This window comes from Lonchura striata, chromosome 7, assembly GCF_050655825.1.
Source record: "Lonchura striata isolate lonStrDom1 chromosome 7, ASM5065582v1, whole genome shotgun sequence".
Lineage (NCBI taxonomy): Eukaryota > Metazoa > Chordata > Aves > Passeriformes > Estrildidae > Lonchura > Lonchura striata.
Window position 1 is genome coordinate 31,772,828 of NC_140709.1, and position 18,072 is coordinate 31,790,899.

At 37.4% G+C, this 18,072-nt stretch overlaps 1 protein-coding gene across 4 annotated transcripts in view; it reads right to left on the reverse strand.

Moving 5' to 3' along the window:
* LOC146766935 (uncharacterized) overlaps positions 1 to 18,072 on the reverse strand; it is a 121,095-nt gene that overhangs the window by 6,074 nt on the left and 96,949 nt on the right. For 3 of the 4 annotated variants that reach the window (XR_014956788.1, XR_014956787.1, XM_085585339.1), the window contains exons 3-4: positions 6,760 to 6,839; positions 1,214 to 1,331 (exon numbers count right to left, since the gene is read on the reverse strand). Coding sequence is in view for 2 of the 4 variants with exons in the window: in XM_085585339.1 (XP_085441465.1) it covers positions 1,267 to 1,331; positions 6,760 to 6,839 (145 nt within the window). In the remaining 2 variants the exon portion in view is untranslated. The remainder of the gene's footprint in view (positions 1 to 1,213; positions 1,332 to 6,759; positions 6,840 to 18,072) is intronic. The other variant, XM_085585340.1, reaches the window with a different exon arrangement.

Below are 18,072 nucleotides of genomic sequence, written 5' to 3' on the forward strand. Positions count from 1 at the left end.
CCTCTATGAGCTCTGTGCTACCTGATTTGAAGCAGCCTCTGAAAGTGCATTATCACCTACAGGCAGAAAAAAAGGTCAGGTTTTAAAAGTCTTGATAGGGGTGTGTCCTCTAATCAAGGGCAAGGCAGCTGTGCACTCTGATGGACATGCTGTGTGTTTAGCAAGCAACACTCAGAGAATCAAGGTTTTCTTCAGGTCTCAAATAATTGACATTTACAGGCAAATGTGAGTTACAACAAAGGGAGAAAATATGCTCTGAAGGACATTAAAGTACGCAATGAAAAAGTCAAGTTAATGGCGCCTTCAGAAAGCTGACACTGAAATTATCACCTTTTCCTGGCCTTTTGTGTTATGTTCTCTGGTCCACAGTGAGCTGAAGGATGTGATGTACTGCATGTACATCTGACTGCAGGGCACAATAGGAAAGAACAGAGGGGTACCTGGCAAAAATGGGTTCCCTTGTTGCAGAGATCAGAGAGATTTAATTACTGCTGCCTCATTGCCCTCATCATCAGGGTACTGCAGTGAATCTCCTTTTCTAGACCCATTGATTTTGACCAGTGCAGATAATGCACTGGTGTGATAATTACAGGTCCAAAATTACACTTCCTTGCATAAAAGAGATGTTTAAATTTAAAGGAAGATGCTGGCAGGTATTTCTGTATCACCATTTTCATACTCCATTTTTCAAACAAGGCAGCTCAAAGGACATACTAAAGATACATGAAATATCATCTAGTATGTTCTTTTGAATGCAGAGAAAAGCCCAACAGACTTTTCCTCATGTGAAGTGTAAATAAGTGTTTAAAAATTGAGAACAGGAGAACCTCTCACTAGCAAACGCATGGTGAGAACAACATGTTCTCATTTTAGTGATGACAGAAAATTCAGCAAAAAAGAATTTTGCTTTGAACTTGTCACTGGATTTCTGCAAGCTCCCTTCCTTATCTGTAAATACTCAGCATGGTCATGTGATAGGAAATGACAATATTTTAGCCTCTCCAACGATGTGTCAGTAAAATCACTGGGCTCTGCTTTGAGGCTCAGAGTAAATTCAGCTGCAGATGAGTGTGAGTGCCTCTGAAGGCTGCGCTCCCAGGGAGCTGTGAGCCCCTGACCCACCCAGCCCTGCAGAGCAGCATCTGCCCTGCCAGAGCGCCGTGGGCAGGAGCTCAACTCTGACACAAACACTCATGCCAAGAGGCATTTTTACCTTCACTTCAGTGCAGGTCTCTGACCACCCAGCCATCCTGGAAGGAAACTTGTTCAGGGGTCCTTTTTTAGCTGACTCTTGATTATTCTCTTCTTTCCTGTAAACCATATAGGAACATCTGCAAAAGAAAAGCTCCTTGAGACCTTCACCTCTCTTGTGAATTTGATATTCTGATCTTTTATTGCTTAAATATTTAATTTATTTAGCTATCTTGCCTCCTCTGAGTCTATCTTGGCTCTGTTCTAAGAGCCAAGATGGCCTTTTCAACAGCTAATATAATTTTTAATGTATTGGCTTGTTTTTAAATCTGTTGCAGTACCCATCAGCATGTGCTCCCATCATACACTGGCAGTTTAGCACAATAGCTATTCCAGGCTATCTATTCCAGAGCTCCCATTGTGAACACTATTTTTCCACAACAAAAATAGGTTTGTGGAGTTTTTTACTTAAATTGCTTTATTGATGTTGGGAGAGAATATGTTAAACTATGAAGTATTTTTTCTGGAATATCTACTCCAGCAGATGTCCAAGCACTGTTGTCCTATCAGTAGCAAATGTGAAAATAAAACAAAACTCTCCAGCAGTCCAGGGCATCTTTTGAATCTGTAAATCAGCATCTTCTAGTATTAGGTCCTGTTGAATAATTTTATAGTAAAAATTACTGTTCTTGTCCATTTGTCACATGCCTCCATATCTGGTATGGCACACCATCAGCAAAGAGTCACACATCTATTTTTTCTAGGCAAAGAAAGTTAAGCTATCTGGGTTGCTTGAAAGAAGGAAACAAAAAAGGTGCTACAGCAAGCTTATAAGCCTTCAAGAACTGTGTCAGTCAAAATCTGTGTATGTGGGTGAATGTGTATTTTACAAATACACAAAAGCACAGACATTGGCAATAAAACAAATGCTACAGACTGAACTCCATTTCTACCATGAAATACAGTAACTAAACTCCCCTCTAAGAAAATCAATCCACTACCTTTTTTTAAAGTTCTTTACAGAATTATAGTTTACAAATGTTAAGGAAATAGTGCAGGAAATAATTGTTTACTTTTACAGCAAGTTGAAATTATTCATTAAGAAATTATTTTGTAAGGAAAAGATCATTATTTTTAAAAGGCTATGATAAAACACAGAACAGAAAATCATAATATTTTATACATCCAAAATATAGAATATGAAAAGCAAAACTCTGAAATGCTAGAATTTATCAGATTTAATTTAAAAGACTCTTTGGTCTTCTGTTATTCATACCAATATACCTTGAGTTTATTCACCCCTAACATTTTCCTTTTGTCAACACAGAGCATCATTTCAAGCACAATGGATTAAATCTACTCTCATCACCAAACCCTGGTGCAGATGGCAGTTTTCAGATCCCTGCCTTGCAGCAGAGTTCTGTGATAAATACCACAGTCCTGTGTGGAGCTCAGAGCTGCTCTGACACAAACAGCTGCCTTAGTATCACACTGACTTAGTATCTTTAATGTTATTTTGTATCTTCTTATCTTGAAGAATAATCTTAGTTTTAAAAATTCATTAATATGGTATTCATACTTGGTGCAAAATAAAGCTGTAGGGTTTTTTTCATATTTTCTGATGTCACTCAAAGCAAAAAGATGCTTTGGGCTTTGTCCTTTTAGTCAGTACATTGAAATCCTTAAAACCTTCCAGGTTTATATTCAATTTGTGAGTCATGCTTTATATCTAAAACACTCATCTGTCTACTCTTGGAAATGAGAAGAATTTGCCAAGAAAATTTTTGCAAAATAATTTTTTTTTTATTTTTTCAGACAATTTCAAACAATTGGCCTGTCCATGACGCTAGACCTAATTAGATTACAAATATTTTTCTCCATCTGATCACACCAGAAGTAGGACTTGTTCGTGTCTGTGATGCACAAGCTGCACGAGAGTCCAGATCTGCTCACAGCTGGACCGTGCCAGTATTCTCCTTGGAAAGGTCTGCACACAGCTGAAGTTTACCCCTGTTGTCCCAGTAACAAAACCACTCAGGCTGCTCACCAGGAGCTCAGCCCAGCTCTCATCCCTCGCAAGCAGCAGTGGCAGATTGCTGATTCATGCAGCTCCCTTGGGCACAGACCTCCACCAGGGCTCCCTTCCAAGGGAACGGCTGCGCCGGCAGCCGGGGCAGCGACGTGCTGGGACCTGCTCACAAACCTGCATGCTCACAAACCTGCAAATCTGCATGCTGAGAAAGCTGCATGCTGCAAAACCTGCAAATCTGCACGCTCAGAAACTTGCATGCTCAGACATCTGTAAATCTGCATGCCGAAAAAACTTCACGCTCAGAATTCTGCAAATCTGCACACTCAGAAACTTTCGCGCTCAGAAACCTGCATGCTCACCTCTTTCCCCAGATCCAGATATTCAGTTGCACCAATTACTTCATCTTCAGCTATGTGTTGGAGCTCTGGATGCTGAGAATTTTAATCTTTCTGTGCTGAAAGGCACAGATCCCCAACAGAACACTGCATTTGACCTGGGGCTGTGGAGTAGACTTCCAAAATTGATTAATAGCACTGGGATTACAGGTGTGTAGTTGGTTAGAAGTGTGTAATATCACAGGGTAGAAAAATTAGAGTTTGGGGTTTTGGAATATAGAAATAAATATCAAGCAAGATGGAGGTTTTAGGGCAGAGACAGGTGGTTCTTCTTCACCTTCTTCTTCATGGGTTTGGGTGATGTTTTGTAATTAGACAGAAAAGTCCACATTGAGGGCTTCAAGGGATCAGTTATTGGGTTAAAAGGGAAAATAGTCTAGGTGTCCCTTCTTAATTGGACAGTTTAGTCTTAAAAGACCTTGTAACTAGAGATAATTGGCCATTTTGTGCCTTGCTAATGAAAGACTGCAGAACTCATGGCTGTGAGGCTGTGACACTAAGAAACAATACCCGAGTCTGAATGTGAAGTCTCCTCTCCAATCCTGACCCTGACAGGGGTAGAAACAGCAAGCAGAGAACCCACACTATGGGCTGACATTCCTGTTTCTATCCAATGTTACCCTGAGCCTCCCTTTGTTTCCTCATTTAGTTTCCTATGTAAATCCCCACACTCTCATGGTGCTGAACACAGGGCAAATGTATCTGAAGTGGAGAAGTTGGCAAATCATAGCCTACTGCAAGAGAGAGTCCAAAAGGCCACAAGTTGGTATTCTGCCTGTTTTTTTAAATTAGTACAGAAAATCACCAACTGTTGGAAAGATATCTGGTATAGCATCTTATTTTTAAAGGGAAAATCTTACTTTCTTACTTTTTAAATTATTTTAAATCTGTTCATACAACACAGCCCTTTGGATGAATTTGTTCTCTCCTACACCTAAGTGCCCATCCTTGTTTTTTCGTATTTCTGTCCAGAATGATCAATGTCCAGCTGTGGACACAGGAGTTGTAGGCTCAGCTTACATGTTCCTTCATGTTACGTGCACCTTGGCTACTTCACAGACCTTGCTGAGCACGCATGAAAGGCACATTGGAGAGGTTATGTTCTCTTAGCCACAAAAACCCACTAGAGGGTCCCTCCGCTATAAGTTGATATATTAAAAAAATAAGAAGTTCTTTCCAGCTTCTGCAACACAAATGGTGATCTTCCATCAGGGAGTTGCATGTTGAAGCCATGCACAACGCTCAAAACAGCGTGAAGATGTCTTCCTGAATAAAAATACAGCTGAATTTGACACTGGTCTTTTCCAACCCAAAGCATGGATAGTTAGTTTTTGTGAATTTATATGTGTGAAATAAAGACAGTAAAAACCATCCACAAATTACTCATAGACATCTGAAGTTTTCTCCAAAGCTAGATTTTCTCTTAGTTTTCTGTTAGGCATGGTCCTTCTGTTGCTTGCCATGCAATGCTGTGAATTTAGTCTTCTATTAATTTTTTCCTTCTCACTGAGAATAAGAGAATGTGAACTTTGACCAGTGAAAAGTTCTGAACACTCTCCAATCATTATTATTTCAGTTTTAAGATGTATTAACAATAATATTCAGAGGACACATTACAATCCAAACTGAGTTTTTCACAAGGAGCAGGAGCTGCCTGCTGATGGCTCCCAAGCTGGAGATTTTCTAATTGCATGTCTCAAGGTGATCAGGAACAAAGGGTACAAGGCCCAGGGGCTGGAGGAATTTCCTCCAAACAGATAACTGAGCTATTTCTCCTGGAAATGGTACCACTGCCTACAAGGCAATGATATATTTTAGGTGGTGTAAGAACTTTTCATTCTCCTCCTCCCACCCTCCATGAGAGATAAGCGTTCTGGGGTGAATCATGCTGCATGTAACATAATGAGTTATCACAGACAAGAAGCTGCAAATAAATGTTTTTCTTACATTGAGTTCATATGCATTTTCTTGGAAGAGTAAGAAAGGGAGTGCTTGATAATTGAATTAGTGTGCTTCCTTACTGAAGTCACTTCCTGATAAGCAGCCAAACTAATTGGTTAAAATGAATGAGAGAGCTTGAATAACCCAGTCATGGCCAGTCACAACTGGTGTAGTATTATACTAAGCCAACATATGTTATTTAGTTCTAAACAATATGTACCATCCCAATAAAACCATTATGAATTTCTTGTAGCATTCATATTTCTAAAAAAGGTAAATCCATTTACAAGAAACCACTGTCAAAGATCTTTACACTATCTTTAACCTCAACCTTTGTTTTTATTTTCTTTCCCAGAATTAAGTGCTCACATGAGTGGCATTTTCATTTAAAAATTTTTAAACCACGTGTATTTATATGAAAACCTCAAGAAACACAAACTTTCATCTGAAACTCACAATAAAATAAGGATAAGAATATTCCCATGGAAATTAAAAAGAGTTCTGTTATGCTATCTATGGACTATAAAGCTAAGTAGTACTCAATATATTTGCAGAACTTTTTCATATACCTTAAATCAAGAGAACATGCAAATTCTAAATATCCCAAAAAGCTTTTTTGAGAGTTCTATTAAAGTCATTCCAGCTGTGTTATTGAAAGTAGCTCCAATCCTCAGTGCAGTTCTTTTATGTCCTGCCATGATGTCAACAACCCTTTGTAAGCAATGCTTTGTCTTCTGTAAGAAACCAAGCCACAGAAAGCAGCTTTCTTTTTTCCACTTTTCTAGTAACTACTTTTTCAATGTTATGACCTTAATTCAGAACATTTGGTTGCATTTGAAAAATGCTCATTTAATTTACAGCAACAAGCTTGAAAACGTTCTCAAAAGTTCTGCTGACTAGAAATTGTCCTGTTTCTGCCTATCAGAGTTCTTAGCTACACAATTAGAACTGGTAATTAATCTAATGCTTAGAAGTTACCAATCCTTTATTGGGAGCACCCTTAAATTAACAAATTCTGTGCTACTGGAATTTATGAATTCTAGAGTGGAAGTAATAAAATTTACAAACGTTCTTTCCCAAACCTCCCACCCTCTTGGCCCTTTCCTGCTGAAAACAGACAAAGGCCTTTCTGCACTTACCTGAGTCACTTTGGCACAAAGTCTGAGCCTGGTTACACTAATTAAACTTCTTTAAACTCACCTTTATTGAACAAGTGACCAGACCTTGCCATGGAGTTCTTGAAGAGGGTGTCCACATGAGCAGGATATTCCATGGAGAGGCTGTAACAGCAGCAAATGTGTGTTTGAGGCAGTACAATAACAATATATTTCATTCTCACTGCAATCTGCAATGCTGGAAACCTTCACAGTGTAAATGTGGGGCTTTGTTAGTGAAAATACAAAATGAGAGGGGCCTCTCTACAGCATCAGGCACAGTGACCAGGCTGTAGTGAAAACAACTAGGGGTCATTGGTCACCAAAGTCCCTAAATCATTATGACTCAACAGTTTTTATACAAATTATTCCCTATTAAACAAGTGTTTTCCTGAACTAAAAATCTGATACACCATGAAGGAGCTGGTTTCACTAAAATAAAAAAATTTAGGCACAAAGCACTTGGAAAACCTAAAATATTAATTCTATTTGCTATAGTGGATCTGATATCAACCTGTGCATAGAAACAAACACAGGCACCAAGTTTGGTACTAGAAACTGAATTATGAGAGAGGCAGCAGCATGCAAAGTCAAGTTAGTTAGTTAGTTAAGCCTTATGTTAAAATAGCACTTTTGGTGATTACTTTGAAGGATGGAAAGGCTGCCCCCAGGTCCTTCATTGGCTGCATCCTGGGCCTGCCCAGCTTGGTACTGGAAGCAGGAGGCTTTGAGTGTGGAAGTATCTCTGCCTTGAGCACTAATTTCAGGTCATCCCCAGCTGACTTGGACTGGCTGTGTCTCAGGGGTTATGGTGAAAGCCTGTGGGCACCTTGCAGTGCTTGGGGGAATGGTGTCAGTGGAGTTTTAGAGAGAGGATGACCCTGCTAGGATGCTGCAAAGTAATAAAGCATATTTCAGAGAACATAAGGGAATGAACAAACCCACCAATAGATTTCGTGTACAAACCTCTGTAGAAAGTATTTCCTTCCTAACCACACGTGGAAGTCTTAATGATTTTACTGTGTATGAAACAGTGGGATATTGCCAATTATGAAACAGGATATTAAAAAAACCTATCAATGAAGACAAACATCCTGCATTAATGGCAGCCAAGGTCACAGGGAATTTTAAACTATCAAAAGTTAAAATATTCTGTAACCAAGTTCATGCTTTAAAGGAGATGAGCACTTAACATCACTGCACAGAAAAATGATTACCCTTAAATACATTATCTTCTCATCTAAATTTTAGACCACTCTAAGACACCTTCACAAATCCTATTAATTTGATTTATTAAGACTTCAAAGTAGATTTTAACATTTGGAAAGTGCAGACTATTTATGGCAAATTTAAAATGACGTTTCCATTCAGTTGAAAGTACAGGGTGTAAATTTCTGTTTATAGAATGCAATTTGATCTATGACATCATTAATAGTCTAGTGACCATTCAGTCACACTGTGTACTCTGACTAAGAAAAAGGAACCAACCCAAACATGATACAAACATCCAGTAGCAATTTTCAAAATTACACCTACATGTGATATCTGAATTACTCTATTTTTATGAATATTATATTCATATGCCTGAGCAAAACAATAATTTCAAGGTAATACTATGCAATAATTAATAATTACTAAGCATTTCTTGTACTTTCTCCTCTTTTCTTTACCCTCATTCTTCCTAGGGCAAAAGTTCACAAACACAGGACTGTCCCATCTGTTTGCAAGATGACTGTTACCACTTACACTCTCAGCAACTTCAGTTTACAAATATTTGGCTGCAGTAAGAGATGATGTGCTTTTCATTGTTCCATCTTTTTTCACCCAGACTGAACTCTCACACAAAACTCCACCTTAAGAGTGATAATCGGTGCTTAAATAAGTAGATTATTTAATATAATGATTTCTTTTTATTCTTCAATATTCAAAACTCCATAAAGGATCAGGACTAACTGCTAGAGCAATCTGGAGAGGCACTGCTGCTACACTGATGGGTTTACACTTTTAATTTCCCCCAAACAACACCTTCTCTAAAAAAAAAAAAAAAAGAAAGAAAAAAAAAAAAACAAACCAAAACCAAACCAAACAAACACAAAAAACCCCAAAATTCCAAACACGTGGAAAAATACTAAATCTGAAAAATTCTACATGCTAATAGTATAACTGGTTTTGTTACCCTAGCCAAGCTAATAGTAGTTAGCTGATATCTTGCCCTTGGGAGAAGCCTGTAGGTATGTAGCCAAATACACTGAAAAGCAGGGTAGTTTGGGAGGTTAGAAGGAAAGGAGGACTCTGCCTGTGGGCACAGTAAATGCTGTGGGCACCGTGCCCCCCTGGGGCTGGGGTGGGCAGGGCAGGCAGAGCAATCTGCTGGGACTGTGCAGCCAGCACAGAGCCTGGGAACCCCCAGCAGCACTGAGTGCTGGCCAGAGGGAAAAGGCTGCTCCCACTAAGGATGCTCAACCCTCAGCAACTGGATTTCATGTGAAACACTCTGAATGAGGATGTGGAACAGCATAAATTGCACATTTGTTTCACAGTTAGTGGAAACATCATTTGGGGCAGAAATGATCACAGCGAATATAAACACCAGGATGTGAAACACACCAAAATACCTTATTTGGTGTAGAATGCCAGTGCAAAAATAGATTGCTTTGGAATGCTCAGGGAAGTGTCTTTAAAAGGTTTGGATCAAAGGTACTGCTCAGTGAACCTTATCAACTGACATGTGGAAGGCAAGACTTAGTGCCTTTACATTAACCCTGTTATATTTACATAGGGATTCCAAAGGATTTAATTCTAAATATATGTACTGCTCAATATGTCATGAGAACCAAAATAAGCATGACCTGCCACAGAATGCCCAAGAATGCACACATAGCTCTGAGAATGTTTGAAAACTCTCTCCCTTGCTGTAACCTGGGGGATGAACCTGCTGAACATTCATGGGCTCTCAGTGACTGTGGGAAACTCACCAAGTTATCCCACAGAAAAACAGGGCTTTACATGCCATATAAAGCTCTCAGCCCATTTTTTGAAAAAAGGCAGTAGAGTTTTCTAGATGGACCTCTTAGCAACTGAATCACGATTCTTAAAGACCAAGTACTTTAGATGCATTTTTCCTTAGCCATAGGTGTAACTGAACAAAAGTCAAGGTGAATTTTAATTTGCTATCCTACTTAAAGAGGAAAATGTATGTCATCAAGACTGATCATCCATCATCTGACAATTCCCAAGTCTTCAGAACTCATTTAGAAATATGCTTGATGTGAAATACTAAATCAACTGGAAGCCAGCTATAAAGTAAAAGGGAAGCCAAGAATGCTGGGAAAAAAAAACATGATTTCTAAACTCCAATTTCACCACTTGCTTTCACAGCAGAATTGTTATATTAAAAATATGAACTTCTCAAATATTGCAATTTAACTTTGGGACTCATTTCTCTTTGTCAAAAGTGTTTTTATTTTGTGCGAACTTTGCCTGTTTGCTGAAGAAGAAATTTTCAAGGCTTCAAGATTTTTTCCAGGAATCAGATGATACTTTGGTTTTTGGAAATTCAAAACTGTCCAACATGGAATTCTCAGGGAAAAAAAAAAAAATATTTTCATAGATTCTCCTGAGTATTTATGCAGCAACAAATTCCACAGATCAATTTATTTTTCCTGATAACAATCAAAGAAGAATTTATAATCTTAGTTGATCCAATTAACAAAAAGTAAGGGAAAGAAGAATTAAAGTACAACAAAGGCATTACAGCATCTCATGCACATGCCACCAAGGCATGTAATCCATAAATATATGTGTTAATTTACTGTTTAAGTAGTTACTACAGATGTGGGGAGAATAGCACTCAGATGAGGAACCTGAGTGTTGGAGTAGCTGATGAAAGTGGCATCAAATTCTGGAAGAAAATAGAAGAAAGCTCCTGTGGGGCTACAAGGCTCTTGTTTAGAAAAAAACCCAGTGGAAAACAAGAGATTTTGGATAGTTGATCAAGATTGTGCTCTCAAATACACCCAAAAACATACACTGCATTATTTCTTGTATTGCTGTTTATGTTGCCCATTGTCAGACATTTTGACACACCAGAATGAGAAAATTTCTAATAATATTATATCCAAAAAATCTGAGAATTAATCATGGTGGTTTTGAATTATAAACACAATTACTTCCTTTGAATCATTCATCAAAAAGGCTGGGAATTCTATGGCTGTTGTGATTTCTCCAGTTCTTTAACTTTTACAGCAGCAGCTCAATGTCCCTCTGCACAAGTTGTATATATACAGGAGAGCTTTCAAAAAATATCCAAGAAAAGTTAAAATTATAAAATGTATATGCTGCTGAAATCAAGAGTATTGTTTAAAAATAAAACAAAAGAAGGAAAGAAAAAAATTTACAGGTGACTCCTGCTCATGTTAGGTTGATACATATATAAGATATTAATCTAACTTGGAACAGCAGACTTGAACTATGAGGATTTATTTTTATCATTTTTACCATTTTCAAATCATATAAATCAACATGAGTTTTAGTGAATAATCCGAAAGAATTAAAACATCTATTCTTAAATAACAGAGAACATATCTTTGAGAAGGAGCTGATGGAGCAGAGGAGAAACTGAACGTAAGAAACTTCATCAAAATGAAGTTTGATCCAACTACTGCAAATGGATTCCTACTGTGGTCTAATTTTTACAGAATGGGCAGGCAGGAGGGAGAGCTCCAAACTGGCAGTGCCCTGGCTAAAACCACAGAGAGTGGTTTGCAAAATAGTCTTTACATCTGTTTTTCAAAGAGGTGTCCCACATCTTCCCTCTTCAAACCAGCCAGCACATCAAGGACTCAGCTTGAACACCCTGATTGTCTTCACCTCCTCCTCTCTGCTTGAGAACCTCGTTCCACATCTCCTTTTCTCCCTGGCTCCACAACCAAGCCTCCAGCCAAGCACTGAGTGGAAGCCCTGCTGCCACAGTGCCAGCCAGCACCACGAGGGATGGCCAGAAGGGTGTTTGAAGTGGATTGTTTCATGGCAGTAACGTTAAAGAGCACAGAAAAATCTCTCTCTCCTATTCCTTCCCCTGACACTGCAAGGAAACCTTTAGAGCTGTATTTACATTTTCAGGGCTGTACCCACCTGCAGAGGCACACACAGTGCTCAGCCAGCAGTGCCTGCCTGACTGAATATCTTCAAGAAAAAACAGAACATTCTGAAACAGATTTAGGTACAGGATAAAATCTTCCTTACATATCCTAGCACATTAAAATATCAGTTTATTATCCGTAGGCTTGTTACACTTGGATATTAAACTAATGACATTAAACCTGACTTTTTCAATGTTATTTTTTTATTTGGGATTTTTTTTCTTAGACATAAAGAATTACGCAATTAAGAATATGGTTCCAGTACAATATTAAATTTTGCATTATTTGTATTAGATAAATATGGTCATACAAAGCCAGGCTAGAAGCCGGATTTGCTGAAATTCAGTTATTTTACATCATACAATATTTAAATCAAACTATTTTTCCTGGTTTATTACAAGAACAATCTACAGAAAAATGGGGCTTTTTCTTGATTTAAAACCAAAGAAAATCAAGAGTTATTCTAATTTTAAACATTTTTAAAGAGGTTGATTTTGATACACAGAGGCAGAAATTCATTATCAGATGTTACACATTTGCATCACTTATTATAAGGCTTCCTTCTGCTATAATATTTTGAAATGAGAAATTCAATAATTTCTCTACAAGATTCTCATAAAATTCAACAAAAACAAAGCCAGCTAAATTCAGCTTCCATAGAGGTAGAAGTTCTAATCTTCAGTTCATAATGCTTTGGAGAAATCTCCAGTAAGGAAGCTGACAGGTTTTATGGCTTCATATTAAAGCCTCTGAACTTCCCTATATCTAAAAGTTTTACAAAAAAATATTTCAACATCAGCTGCTTTAAAATCCTGGGTCACTCTCGCATGTCTGCTAAAATGGAAATTAGAGGTAACTGACAGTAAAGTCAGGATTGAATTCAGGGAAAACTATTCAAATGAATGAGAAGAGAGGTAACCCTCTGCACAAAGCCAAGTTTTGGATGGCAGGTGAATTACTGTGGTCCCTCAATTTATTGCTCCAGAACTTTGTTACCCTTAATGCTGTGCAAGGACAAAACAAAAGGAGAATTCCTGCCCCAAAAACTTTAATTAGCATGAAGTCTCTGCTGGAAGACAGTAGGCTTTAGGAAAATAAATTCATAGTCCTTCAAACCCATGGTTACTTCTCTTTTTTAAAGAGCAGTGAGTATTTCTCTTTTCTTCCCCTACTCTCCCTCCCCATGGCTGTTAAATGCATCTCTGAAAATTCAACTCTCTGTCCTGAATTGAACAATTTATAGCTCTGCTACTTCATGTGGCATAACCAGAGAGCTTGCTTCTAAATTAAGAACTTCTTCAATTACCTTATTGCTAGCTGCATGTTAGCAGCGTTTAAATTAATGAGAAGAGCATTCATTAAAGATAGCTCAGGGACATGTCTGGGAATGCATAATGTGCAAGCTCCAGCTTTTGTCACAGTTACTGTACTAAGTAAAGAAAGTACCACTTTAACTCCCATTTCTACAGATTGTACTGTTCACCCTTCTATACACCTTCTATGGAGTTAAACAACATATTTCTTTTCTTTTGTGAGTCCTAGTTTGCTCTAAACATTGATTGGTTTAATTTTAGGTCATTTCCTTTTACCAAGTTGTGTATCTCTCAGGCAAAGTCTACCCAATTCAGCCTCCAGCAGGGTTGGGATTCTAGTTAACAAATGAAGAATGTATTTATAGAGGGAAACTGTAAGAATATTTCTTTAGGACATGTACTGCTATATCACCATGGCTGGTTTTAAAGGAGTTTTCTGCAGCACACACTAGATAATGCTAAATCCAAAAAGACAGACTTTTGCATATATATTTAAAACAATTTTTGAGTCAACAGATTTATTTTTGCTCCTTCAGACTTAGACCATGTGTTTGGGGGTTAAATGTTAACAAGGGCTGCTTAGAAAGAACAGAAATCCTGTGCAGCATTTTCTGGTGCTTATTGCCTGAGAGATAAACAGCAGTGTCTTCTGACATGATACAGTCACTTTGATTAGAAAGAAATATCATTACAGCAGTGACACACTGAACCTATAAATAATTTATAATCAGTGAGTTTCACTATAGATTCTTTTAGAAAATACCATCATTGTGATAAAACACAATTCACTAAATCAAATATACAGTGTACATTTCATCAAATCCAGGCTGTTAAACAGGTAGCCCTCACTTCTCAAGGAGGAGAGAAAAGCAATCTGTTTAATGCTCTGCCTGGGGAGTCAGGCAGTCTGGATTCTGTTCCCAGCTCAGATCTACACCATTACTCAAGTCACATCATTGCTCTGTTCTTCATCCCACATTCTTAAATGAGATAATAACATTTCTCTTATTATTTGGTCCTTTCCAAGTATAAGTTCACCATGACAGAAGGCCATTCCTACTATATATGTCTAACTCCCCTGTGCCTTGGATTTTGTTTGGGTTTTCTAAATGATTCCTTGTTTTTTACTAATGACAATGGAATTCATTGCAGTATTAATTTTTAAGGCTAAAACTTACAACAAAGTCCCTAAAGCTGCCTAAATAAGAAAGACGTATATACTCATGAAAAATTAGGTAAAAGAAAAAAGGAGATAATTCAAACTTCAAAGAAAATTACCTTCTCATCAGAAAAGTTACTCACTTTCTGTTGCAACTCAGCAGATAAAAGCATTAAAGAGAAGGACAAACAAATCAGTGTAATTATGCTCTGGTTCTTCAGAACAAGGAGGAAACAGATTTACTTTCAAAATTTAAAATGTTTAAATAAAGTTTTTTGGGTTTTTTTTCTGCACCTGCTTACCCTTTGTTTCTTAAGTTTGTTTTGGTTCTTTAGTTGTTTTTTTCCTATTCTGCAGTGGGTTTTGCTTTTGCTAACAATAGCTCTCATTCAGGCTTTTTTTTTTTTTTTTTTTGCATCCCTTCATGGTTACACATATTCCAAACAAACACAAAGTCGCATTCACTCAAGAACACATTCTCAGAATTGTCCTCATCATCTGGTTTTCTTCAGAGCATGCCTACTTTTGCTTCATGTGAATCCCAGTAAGGCTTTCCTGCCTACACTGAGAGCCTGTAAAGAACTGAAGACACCTCAGGATACATGGGAATCCTAATTTTGCTTGCAGTTAATGTATATCCATTATGGATCTTTAAGGAACATCAGACTGAGCACACAGAAAATACTGATGTCTTCATGGGCTAACACTCCCAATGGGAAATCTCATTAAAATCAGTGGAAGCTGCAATTAACATATTGCATTAGACCCTTGTTCAGGGCATTAGGAGAGGTGTATACATCAGCTCTTTTTACAGCTGACACACTGTCCACAGCCAAATCCAGAGCAGTGGAGCAGCACCTAATCTGTATTCTGGGCCAGACACTCCCATTAAGGATTAGCCCTGCAAGGCTTCAGCACAAAGCCACTCACACAGATTGTGGCTTTCAGGCAGGAAAAGGGCTCGTGTTGGTCCCTGTGTGCTGTGAGAATATTCACTCACTTTCTCACATATATAGGATATAGGAAGAGTTTTACTTTTGATGAAGAAAATGGGGTCAGTCCACCTTCACAGCTGGGATTCTCATGTTTCAGTTGGACTGACTTTAGTTTATATTTTACTTGTTTACTTGTTTATATTTTACTATATTTTAGCTTGCTCTGCTGTCCTACTGAGCCAGCAGCTTTCTTACCTGCACCTCTGTGGCTGAGCAAGGTTCCTGCCCCACGGGGCACAAACTTCCTTTCTTTAGTGACTACAGCTTGGAGCAGAGAAGATTTGACTTTTGTCCTCTCATGCCAGTTCAAACACTGCCAATGTGAATTCACTGCTATGCATAACACATCAAAAAGAAACTGAGGTGAGATCAGCACATAAAATGACAAGATGCAGCCCAGTGCAGGAACAAGGGAACTGGCCCATTAGAAACTCAATTTAAATATAAGCACAACAAATTTTCTTTGTTCAGTATCAATCTCTGAGAAGGTTTTTGTGTATGAAGCACTCTTTCCTAACAGGATACTGTGTTTATCCCTTATTACCCCTGCCTTTCCCTGGGATTTGCAGTTATAGCTTGCTGAATAGTGTAAGTAAGCCATAACTTACTTTTCCCAGTTAAAATTAATTCAATGGGAAAGGAAAACTCAATCAGAAAGGAAAAAATGACAAAAGCTAAAATCAGCCACAAATAAAAGAACAATGGTTGCATAAAAATCGTTGTAATTTTATTTTCTGTAGCAATAAAATCATTACCTCATCTTCCAAAATTTAGAATACAAACCAAAAACCACAGAAACAGAGGGCAATAAATGCTACAGAGGAAAAATCTAATTCTGGGGAAAAAGAATTCATTTTACCTAATGCAATGAAGAATTTGAGAGCAGCACATTTTCTAATGAACAGCTGTACCTCAGGATAACTTGTTGAACTTTAGTAGGGATTCCAAATTTAATGCAATTTTTAGCCTGGTCTGGTCTAGTAAGTCTCCAGAGTGAGGAAACAGAACATGAAAAGGTGGAACTTGTCCTTCCACAGATTAAATTCTGTGTCTACAACAAGAAGATTTTCTAGCTCTCCCCAGCTTCTGCATTGCCTTTTCACCTCCCCTACAATTAGATTAAGAAAAATAAATAGGAAAAAAATGTCATAATATTTTAAAAAATTAAAGGAACAAAATACATTCATAAAGCTTGGTCTGTTCTACTTAGGAAGTTTCAGGCAATATGCACAGATTTGTTAATGTGCAGCATCACTCACTTCTGAAAATTACCTTCTCTCTGCAATTCCAGTTTAAAATGTAAGTTTGTGTCCATCATAAAAAAGTTGACAACATTATTTGAATTTAAACCTAGACTGTAAATTCCAAATTATTTTCTCAGCCTTCCTAAAAAGGAAGGTGTAATCTTCTTTATAAATTATATTTTAATGGAAAAGTACACTATATTAATCATGCTCTGTTATTTTTAAGGCAGTAGAAAATGTAAAATATTTACTTCACTGACAGTAAACTGCTGTAATAAGCTCTGCATGAAAAAATTTCCCTTTATTTTGGTCACAAGTCAAAGTCAGTATTCTCTGAAAGTTTTATTTACTTTGAATAAATTCATTAATTTCAGGAAATTTTTGCTCAAATAGCAGGATTTTCACAATAGCAAAAATAAAGACAAATGTTGCTATATTTCCACATATCTGGTTGGACCAAATATGCTTTTTTTTCCTAATCTTTAATGTGAAAAATGCCTTTAACATTCAAATGATGCAAATAATCAGAGGAACTTCTAGTAAGCCTAGTAAAATTACAATGTCAATATATAACTTAGAACAGTGGAAAGAAAGATTTTCTGAAACAAAAGTTCAAAATAATTCTCTTGAAGAATTTTACAAAATAAATATTTCTTCCCTTGTTTTTAGCATAAGATCTATACATACTTTGGGCAATCTCAAAAACTACCCTGTGGCAATAATTTATGCTGAAAGTACAAGTGGTATGGGAAACTCTCCTCTTTTTCTGTATGAAGTATAGAAATTATAAGAAGCAGTTTAAGAAAGGCAAATCATATATGGGGATGTGTTGGTGGAGAAAGAGAGAGAGCCTGGAGCAAGATGCAGAAAAACTTTGCTAGAGAAATAATTTGAAAAGTAAGTTTTGATTAGATTGATTCCCTTGGTATATTTAAAACTTAGTATACTTAAAACTCATGCTTGTCCTGAATCAATTGCAGCTGAGGTTAACAGAATTTAAGTTCAGATGTGGTAAGAAGAGCTAGAAACAGAGAAATACAAAATCCGAGAAAGTGACTGATAAAATCCTAATTGTGTGCAAGCCAATAAGGGCAGGAGATTGTTAATACCACTGCTATAGAGGGCTGTGCAGCTGAAATTGCAGGAAAGGAACTGGCACAAGAGGAAAATAAATCAAAGGCTAAACAAAACCTTTACATAGAAGAAAAAAAATAAGAAATCAATCTAGAAGCTGTCAAGGAACTTGGAGAATGTAATGTACTGAATGAGGCAATGCCACAAGGAAACAAATGTGGAAAGAGATAAGAAAAGTGATGGGAATGCAATAGGAAAAGCGTCAAAGAGTGACATAACTGATGAAGTAAAACAAGAAAACATGGGCAATAAGATGGGACATATGTCAGTTGTGAGATCATCAGTGAATGCTGCAGATCCTTTTTATATTGAGGGAACCTGCCCCAAAAGCCAAGATTTCCATTGCTTCTCAACTAAGTTTGGTCACATACAT